Source organism: Atta cephalotes (genome assembly GCF_000143395.1).
Source record: "Atta cephalotes unplaced genomic scaffold scaffold00055, whole genome shotgun sequence".
NCBI classification, from domain to species: domain Eukaryota; kingdom Metazoa; phylum Arthropoda; class Insecta; order Hymenoptera; family Formicidae; genus Atta; species Atta cephalotes.
The window spans coordinates 177,112-187,719 of NW_012130119.1; the positions used below are offsets into that span (position 1 = coordinate 177,112).

At 29.6% G+C, this 10,608-nt stretch overlaps 2 protein-coding genes across 2 annotated transcripts; both read left to right on the plus strand.

The window, feature by feature from the left end:
- Positions 1-1,529: 1,529 nt before the first annotated feature.
- On the plus strand, positions 1,530-3,143 carry LOC105623250 (prenylated Rab acceptor protein 1). Its single transcript, XM_012204649.1, has 4 exons — positions 1,530-1,597; positions 1,890-2,129; positions 2,479-2,678; positions 2,753-3,143. Exons 1-4 carry the CDS (start codon positions 1,530-1,532, stop codon positions 2,857-2,859), a joined length of 615 nt encoding a protein of 204 aa, XP_012060039.1. The 3' UTR covers positions 2,860-3,143.
- A 2,080-nt stretch (positions 3,144-5,223) lies between these two features.
- On the plus strand, positions 5,224-10,094 carry LOC105623251 (anoctamin-1). Its single transcript, XM_012204650.1, has 10 exons — positions 5,224-5,529; positions 6,166-6,291; positions 6,367-6,846; positions 6,954-7,347; positions 7,453-7,685; positions 7,819-8,016; positions 8,214-8,646; positions 8,799-9,004; positions 9,340-9,624; positions 9,744-10,094. The coding sequence occupies exons 1-10, from the start codon at positions 5,224-5,226 to the stop codon at positions 10,092-10,094; spliced, it is 3,012 nt and encodes a 1,003-aa protein (XP_012060040.1).
- Positions 10,095-10,608: the final 514 nt, after the last annotated feature.

Here is a 10,608-nt window from a genome sequence, read left to right on the forward strand (position 1 = left end):
TAATATATATATATATATATATATATATATATATATATATATATCTAGCCAGAATAGTCGTCATAGAAATCTTAAATGACGTCATTCTTTATCGGAAAAAAGATTAGATATTAGGCACTTCCTAAGATAGAAAATTATTCTATTAATCCAAATTATTTTTACAGATGATTCTCATGACTTATAATTTCTTTTTTAGTATAATAAATTATTTAAATTTTAATGATGTTATTCCTCAAATATTTAAAATTATTTTTTAACGAAATACGAATTTAATAATTTATTTTTTTATTCTTCATCATTAATTCAATATATTGTTTCCGTGTTATTAACTTCAAATGATGTTGCATAATATCATTTTTAAAATCCGTTGCGAAAGTACAATTACATTCTAAAATTCAAATTAGAAAGTAAGAAGTTTCGGACTTCACTTTGATCACAAATCGGTCTTCGATACCTATATTTTAAATTTTCCGGCTTTCTTTAATATTTTACGGATGTGAAAACATTACTGATTGAGAATCAACCATGACAAAAAATTTAAGCCTATTCTACAATGAACTCTTTGTTTCCTGTTTCTTGTTTTTTACTTTTGCTTTTTTTTTCTTTGCAACCGAACTTTTTATCAATTGTATTTTTTTGCTAGGTATTCCTTGTTTCTTTCGAAATTCGTTAACTTTTATCTCGGACGATATAAAATAAAAAATCGGATAAGAAGCAAAAAGACAAGATGTAAAAAATAACAAAAGACAAGAAACAAGAAACAAAAAATAGATTATAGAGCAGGCTTTAAAAAAAAAAAGTTCGAAAAACATTAATCACTGAAAAAGATTTTTATCTAAAATAAAAAACTATTTTATGAAAGCAAAAATCATGTCTTTATTTCAGGTAAAATATTTTTTTGGCAAACTTAGTATGTTATTCTGTACTGATACATATAATATTAAAGAAAATCACACGTGAAATATGTAATAAAGTTATCTAATGTGAAAATAAATATTTAAAAATTATTTGTGTTTCTTACATATGCGGTCTAAAATAAAGATTCTTAATATTGTTTAAAAACAAATAATTTTGTTTTAATAGGATCAAACGTTTTTTAAAATTATTTTCTAAAAAATTCGTGTATTTCATATTGATTATAAAATTAATAAGTAGAGTTCTATTTCTATTTTTTGAATTCTGACATGAGATCATAGATACATATCAGCTTCAAATATCATACACCATTCACTTGCATTGTTCTTGCATGGATAATTAAGATCACCCGGTATAAACGTAGATTACATCAAATTTGTTCATTGTTCTGCAGCGTCTCTACGTTTTCTGTTATTTTTAAAAGGAAAATATATATGTGTGTGTGTGTGTGTATCCACACTTTTAGGAGAAAAGAAAGATATGAGATCAAACACAAATAAACGAGAAAGTGTGAACTAAAATAAGAGAGCAGAATACGTACAACAAAAGGCGAGACTTCGACAGCGGATAAAAATAGGATAATTTTGGAGTATTATTTTTTGCCTCAGAAAGTCATGGCACACGTGGAAGTCCCAATGGGGGAAATGCAGACCCCGCCAGATAATCATAAAACTACAAATGGGTAATGAATATACATTTTCCTTTTAGATTTACCTAAGATTTATATAAGATTTATCTAACTTAACCTATAAGCAAGTGCCATACTGTGCGTTGACGTAGCAACCTAGTAAGAAAGATTTAATTACTAACTTGTTATGAATAACTCATCAACGTGAATAATTCGAACATATTTCACGAAAGCGATTTTGATGTTGAAGAAATCGAAAACGCAGAGTAGAAAATCAGGATATAAAGATTCCTGTATTGTCTGATTATTTGTATTAATTGATTTTTCTGCTTATGTTATTTCATAGATTTGAATTTTTGCAACTACCTCAGCTGCCACTTGGACAGATAGCTGTAGGCTATCCTCAAGCCCAAAACTGGATCGAGCATAGAAAAGCAAATATTCGACCATGGTCATTGTTCCTTAACACAAACAACATCAGACCGCCACCCAATATAAATAGATTGAGCAAGCGGATTGTGAAGAACATTGAATATTTCCAGAGCAATTATCTGTTTGTGTTTATTGGACTAGTGATATACTGCTTGTAAGAAATACTTAATATTGCATTAATGATATCTATAAAATCTATTAATATCTAAAAATAATTCTATTAATCCTACTGGTCTTAAATTTAATATATAATCATATTGTGGGTCAATATGATAAAAGTTCTAAAAAATAACAAATACATTTTTACAGAGAAAAGATAAAGAATTGCATTAACAAAGTTATCAAATATTATACAGGAAAGTTTTTAAATAAAATATTAATTAAAAACTCAATTATATTTTGGGTCAAATAGACTTGAACAGAGTTAATTAATTATTTTTATATGATTTTATATAACTATATGTGAAAGAGAGAGAGAGACAAAATCTATAATTTTTTTTTAGACTTACTTCACCTCTGTTGTTGCTGGCAGTTGTCGCTTCCCTTGGAATATGTTATAAGTTGTCTCAGCGACATTCGAAACAGGAATTGATGATATTAAATCATAGATTAACTTTGGCGCAAGTGTATTCTTTAGTTGGAATTTTTTCACTGCCTGTATTTTACCTAGTAGGTGCACATGCAGCTGTCTTTTGGGTACTTGGTAAGTAAAAGAGTATCTTCAAAATAGAATTGTATGATACAGAAAGTAATTAAATTTATATTCTTCTCTTTCAGGAGTTTCTTGGTTTATGATAACGCTTCACGCTGCTTTTTATAACATCGATGCAGTGTTGTGTCCAGGAGAAGAGGAACTCAATGCGTTAGTTATGCAGGAAGTATGATTACCATATATTCATCATTTTCTGCTAAAAAAAATTGAATCTTTAACCTCTTAAAATATTCAGAATAACAATTTCAATGTATTTACTTTGTATACATTTGGATCTTTCCATTTGATGAATGGAGAGATTTATATAAAAACACATTGTATAATATATTTGCATATATTATTTAGTAATTTGATAAATATGACTTTCTGTACATAATATGTATATATATTATTATATATATAAAGTTGTATTAAGATCTGTTTATGTAACCCACATATCTCAATAATAAGTATTTTGTTATTGAAATACATTTTTGCAAATGTGTTTATAGGATAAGTACATTGACAAATAGGATCACACATTTCTTGCATAAAACTACAATTATATATATGTATATATAGTATTTATATGAGGAATATCAAACATTTTTATCGTTTATTCCAATTAATAACTAATAAATTTTGTTAATTAAAAGTGATATAGGTCGAACGTTTTGTACACATATGGATATTAAATAAACTTCCAATTTACAAAACGACAATAAAACGAACTAAAGAGTAAATCGTAAAATGAAATATTTCCTACGATAGTGTGTAGTATCTCTGCGGAAATTCACTTCCGCAACATTATATATACATGTGTATATCTTTTCTAGATGTGTTATAATAATCAATCATTTGCGGAGATAGTCGCTTACATTCTAATATTAAATAATTCATTTTGTATACTTTAGTATAGAAAAGAATGATTTATGTCTCATTCGCGGAAAATGATAAATCAAAATGTATTATCGTAAACAAATGAAAATTTAATAAAAATAAAGTTTAATAATTTCAAACTTATGTATACAGGGTATCTCGTAAGATTTCTCCTACTGCTCATAGGAAGATAAGTAGGATCGAGATGAACACAAAAGCCCCATTTAGCAATATTCACAATAATAATAGAGATATTAATTTTTGTAATTGTACTAATGAAAGTACAATTACGAGCAACAGCGCGCTTCCCCCTTTTGCCTCTCCAACGCGTTGCTGACAGCCAATGCTCGATAAACTAAGTCGGACTATATCTCGAGCTGGAGTGTTTCTCTTGATGTGCTCTCATTAGTACAATTACAAAAATTAATATCTCCATTATTATTGCAAACATCGCTAAACGATATATAGCGATATGACTTTTGTGTTCATCTCGATCCTATCTTATATCTTCCTGTAAGCGGCAAGAAAAATCTCGCGGTACACCCTGTATATGTATAAGAAATTTTATTATGTATAAGAATAAGAGGACTCTATCTGCTGGATCTATTTCCTCATAATAATTATGATTGTAATATGTATATGAAGTATATGTTTTAAATTATTTTGTTATATGATGAAAAATGAAACAGGTATAGTTTTCACGTTTCGCAGCAATAAACACGGTGTGATTATAAGTTCGAAAGTTAGTTTATTAGTCATTGATAATCACGTGAACATCATGTATGTACGCTCCTGTACCTGCAGTGCGTCGGATGAGATGGGATTTTGGTGGGTTCTCTAAAAGGCGACGACCACGCGTGACGTAGGTCTATTATTCGGTATGTGACACAGCATGTAACTATCATTTCGAAGTTCGTATCATACAGCAAAAACAATGATAATTGTAAATTTTTTACTCTATTCTTTTTACAACGATATAGACCGTGCCTTACAAGAGCAGTTCGATTAAAACGCAGTCTTCCAAAGATAAACGTGGCAGTATCGTAAATGGACCCGAGGATAGCATTAGGTAAGAATGTAATTCTTTCTTCGATGATATTGTTGGAAAAAAAAATGAAACAAAGAGCATGATTTTAAATGGCCTTACAATGGATCTTGCGATTATATTTTCTGGATGCAAGCTTGATCTAACTCTCAAAAGCACATTACATTTTGGTTAGCTTTAGCAAGTGAAAACAGTATATAATTTATTTATAAATGATTTTATTGCTATATGCATACACAATATGTATGTTTAGAGAATGAAGATCATGCTTTGCAAAGTTGCAAAAATATGAAAAGCCTCAATTACAGATTTTCACTTGTTGTGAAAACAGCAGACTAATTTATTTTTAATTATAATTTTATTACCATATACATATATACATATTTATATGCAATATTAAAAATGTTTGTTTAAAGAATAAAGTCATTAAAATTAAAGAAATATGAGAAGCTTCTCAATTACAGATTTTATTTTCATTGCTATTTTAATCATTCTTATTATATACAAGAAGATACCAATGAGATATCAATTGTTATATGTTTCTTGATTTTTTTTTCCTTTCGATTTGCACGATGCATACGTTTGTTTGATTTGCATAAAGTAGGGTTTGACAATCCACGAATTTATTAAACGATGGAAGAGGATGACGAAGAGGTTTCTCTTACATGCGCGCAACGACATGAAAGCAGTGTTCCCGAATCAAGCTTGTATCAGTCGATGCAGAACAGTTTGAACCAAGGCTCCCAACAAACATTGTATCAAAGCATTCGTAATACCTTATACGAGGACGATATGAGTGTGAACAGCATGCACAGCGCAGTTTCCTTGGATAATCTCTGCTCTATGGATGATCCATCCACTGTGAATAATGACACAAATGAAACGATTATAAATGAAAGTTACATGGACAAGAAGAACAATATACATGACACAAGATTGGTAAGAATCAATTTTTTCACGTGTTCTATGATTTAAAGTAAGATGATAAATGTGATTCTAGTGGTCACTAGAGTTGTTGTCTCATTTATATCTTATTATTGTATAACAAACTATTATAACATATATTTTCAATATAATTGTAGTCAATAATTAATAAAATGAATTATGATATTACAATTGATAATAACAATGCCTTTAAAAATGCTAATTTTAAAAGTTATTTTTAATTTTAAAGAAATACTAATGAAAACTTAATTTTGTATAATTATAAAAACTGATGAATAATAGATTAAGTTATGTTAAATTACAGTTACTTTTTTAACTCTGCCGGCAATTGGGATCTTCTAAAATCACTATTGATATTTTGATTATGAATCTTAATAGATAAATTTAAATTGTCTATAATAAATAAGTAAAATACAATTCGACTTTCATGATGGTAAAAATTCGTTATTAAAGCTTTATATATTAGAAGATATATTAGAATTTTTTTCAATTTTTATATAATCCGGAATAAAAAATTTGCTTTGTTTCTCGAAGACTCCTATTGCTAATGGAAAAATTAAAATTCATGTTACTAGCGCAGGATATAAAAGGATTAAAAAAATATGAATATAATATTTTGATATATTCTAGCTTTCTGTTTCTGGTACAAGATATAGTTTATATTTTCGTGATGAGATACGTTCAGTTGATTTCGTACTCGTGTGGGATGAGTATAACGGAGAAGCACAGACCTACCGCAGTGTCGAACGTAGAAGAGTAAGAATACAAATTACTATTTAAATAAAGTATATATCAGTTCTGTCTTACAACAAATTCGCGTTATATTTTCAGATATTTGAGAAGAATCTGGAAAAAGAAGGGCTACAATTGGAGTACGAACAAGTGGAATCAAATGGCTTGCACTTCATAAAGATTCACGCGCCCAAGGAAGTTTTGCGACGATATGCTGAAATATTGAAACTCAGACTGCCAATGAGAGAACTGCCTGGTTGTCACATGCCTCAGACAAGCAGTAACATTATTATCGAGGAAGTCAATTCGTTATTCCGGCGCGTCATGAATAAATATTATGTCGACACAACTATTTTCCCGACGATGAGGCAGAACTTTACAGCGGTGTATAGTAGGGATAAAGATTATTTATTCGATTTGGATTCGCCCAATTTTTTCACATCGGCGACTCGATCGCGTATTGTGCAATTTATATTGGACAGAACTAGATTCACAGAAACCAAGGAGGACGATTTCGCATTTGGTGTCGAAAGACTGATATCCGAACATACATACGTTGCAGCGTATCCGCTTCATGATGTAAGTTATTTTTACTGTGAGCGCGGTTTTAAAATTATAAAAATTATTTTAGAGCACGGAGTAAACTAATTCACTCGATATATATAAATATACTATTTATGTTTCAGGGAAATCTACACACTCCGGACTCAATGCGATATCTTTTGTATACTGAATGGGCTAGTTTAAGAAAATGCCTTCATTATCAGCCTTTGGATTACATCAAAGAGTACTTTGGGGTGAAGATCGGGCTCTATTTCGCCTGGTTGGGATTTTACACTCATATGCTAATTCCAGCTAGTATCGTCGGTCTCTTGTGCTTCATATACAGTTGCGCTACTTTGTATCACAATGAACCGAGCGAAGATGTTTGTATTGGTAACAATACAATCGCGATGTGTCCATTATGTGATCATTTTTGTGACTTTTGGAATTTAAAGCAAACGTGTTTACACTCAAGAATTACATATCTGTTCGACAATCCATCGACAGTATTTTTCTCTATATTTATGTCATTATGGGGTATGTTAAAATTATTAATAATAGCTTATGAATGAATTATTTATAAAATTGTTATGTTTGAATAACATTTTTTATATAATTGTACAACGATATAATCATTTTTAGCCACACTGTTCCTTGAATTATGGAAGAAATATTCTGCCGAAATAACCCATAGATGGGATTTAACTGGTTTAGATGCTCAAGAAGAATATCCTAGGCCACAGTACTTAGCAAGACTTGCGCATATTAAAAAGAAATCTGTCAATATTGTCATAAATGTAGAAGAACCGCAAGTGCCATACTGGAAGATGAGATTACCCGCTACGATTCTCAGTTTTTCAGTTGTTTTACTTTTGGTATGTTTAATCTCCACAATATAAAAAAAATTGTTATTAAAAAAATATTTATAGGAATATAATTTGATATGTTAATAATATTTATATATTGTCTTATAAAAATTTATTAGGATTTTATATGATAATATTACAGATAATTGTAGCTATGGCTGCTGTTCTTGGAGTAGTTTTATACAGAATGTCTGTTTTAACTGCATTAAGTGTTTCTGGACATCCAATGGTAACTAGTTATGCTATATTGTTCACTACCGCAACTGCCGCCTGCATTAATCTCTGTTGTATCATTTTGTTTAATTGGCTTTATGTTTGGCTGGCCGAATATTTGACTGAGGTAATTTTATAAGGATCTATCTATTAAAATGTATCAAAAAACTTATTTAAAATAATAATTCGAATTAAATTATTTTTTATCATGTGTGTACATATATTAATTAAAGTTAATAATTTTAAAAATAAATTATGAAAATAAAGACTAAAAATATTTTATTAATCTTAATAAATATGAAAATTCTCGTTTCTTATTTTCAGATTGAATTACTTCGTACTCAGACTGAATTTGACGATAGTTTGACTCTAAAAATTTATTTACTGGAGTTTGTGAATTATTACGCCTCTATATTTTATATAGCATTTTTCAAGGGGAAATTCACTGGTTATCCAGGAAATTATAATCGTTTCTTTGGCTCTCGACAAGAAGAATGTGGACCGGGTGGTTGTCTCTTGGAATTATGCATCCAACTGAGCATTATTATGATTGGTAAACAAGCCATGAATACTATCTTGGAAATGCTCTTTCCTCTATTTTACAAATGGTTGAACACCTTGAAAGTTCACGTGGGCTCGAAAAAGTTGGACGACCCGAATAAAAGATATTCATCTAGAAAATATTTGCAATGGGTCAGAGATTATAAATTAGTCCAATGGGGACCTAGAAGTCTTTTTCCTGAATATTTAGAAATGGGTAAATACAAAAAGAAACATCGTTTATTCTATCAAAGAATAATAAATAATTGATTAAAGTAATGTATATGTTAGAAATATATGTTGGAAATACATGTAATTAAAAAATTTTGTCAAATATACATAGTTAATATACATAATTTTTTTTTATAGTGCTACAATATGGATTTGTTACGATCTTCGTTGCTGCATTTCCATTAGCGCCGTTCTTTGCGTTACTAAATAACGTTTTCGAGACGAGATTGGACGCGAAAAAGTTATTAACCATGTATAGAAGGCCAGTTGGACAGCGTGTCAGAGATATAGGCATATGGTATCGCATTCTCGATTCTATTTCCAAACTATCCGTTATCACAAATGTAAGTTTTATAATTCACCAGTTATGGTGAATGCGCTCAGTAGAAAAAGAAATTTTATATATAACTGTTGTACGAATTTTTAATTAGATTGTTTCTTTTGCCATCAGTTTCTTATTAAATCTAAATGTACATATAAATCAATCATATTAAAGATTCTTACTACAGTTATAAAATTATTTTTTTTTTGCTGAACGTAGCAAATGTAACTTTTAAAGATGTGACTTAAAATCTATCAATGATTTTATAATTGAAAATAGCATTATTTCACAAATTATAATTAAATTTTTCAAATAATTTATAATTGTTTGAAATTTTATTTAATTTTTATTTTTTAGGCATTCATCATAGCTTTTACTTCAAACTTTATACCGAGACTAGTTTACCGCATAACGGTTTCAGATAATTATTCATTAGAAGGTTTCCTGGATCATTCTCTAGCAAAATTTAATACTAGCGATCTGGGTGGAACTCAGCCAAATATGACATTGAATCAAGTCCCAATCGAGATCTGCCGCTATCCAGATTATAGAGAACCACCAAACTCATCAAACAAGTATAAATACAACATTATGTTCTGGCATATATTAGCGGCTAGATTAGCTTTTATCGTCGTTTTTGAGGTATGTTATTTTTAAATAGATTTTATTTTTTAAAATATCTGCATTTTATGTAGATTTATCTATTTTATCTTAACAAATAAGATAATAATTATATTGCAATATATTTGCATATTTTGCAGAATGTTGTGGCATTAGTAATGATTCTCATACGGTGGTGTATTCCTGATATGAGTTGTAAGTTACGCAATAGGATACGTCGCGAAGCATATATTACTAATGAAATTATTATACACCAAGAAGCATTAAGAGCTTGCGAAAGATCTGACACTGATGGTTTAGAGCCAAAAATCACAAAAACATACATGGTTGCCAACGAAAGTGCTGATAGATGGAACCGAGTTATGGGAAAATGTTTGACCACTTCAGAATTTGATCTGGAGATCCACGGGAGCCCTGTTTCACCCGTCAATAGAAACCCACGTATCAGTCATATTGGTCTGATAGATACCAAGGATGCGTCGAATTTGTGAGATTCGCGAGTAGCATAGGTTTTTGAAAACTTATTAAGTCGGTGCAAAAAGTTTATCATCGAAAAATAGAATTAACAAATTTGTAAAAAAACTATTTTTGTAAGTAATTTTATTAATTATTATAATATATTCACTATTGTGACTTTAATATATATTTTTTTATCTAAAAAAGAAAGAAGAAAATTTTTATCTCATTTTTAGAAGATTCATCAATAGCTTTAAAAAATTGTAGCTTAATGAAAAACGACAAACTTTTTGCATCACTTCAATGAATCGTGATTTTTTTTTAGCTAGTCGTGATATGAAGATCTGACTTATATATTCTGAAAATCTGACGAAAGGGATATTTTTAAAAAATCTGTACACACACACACACACACACACACACACACACACACACACACACACACACACACACACACACACACACACACACACACACACACACACACACACACACACACACACACACACACACACACACACACACACACACACACACACACACACACAC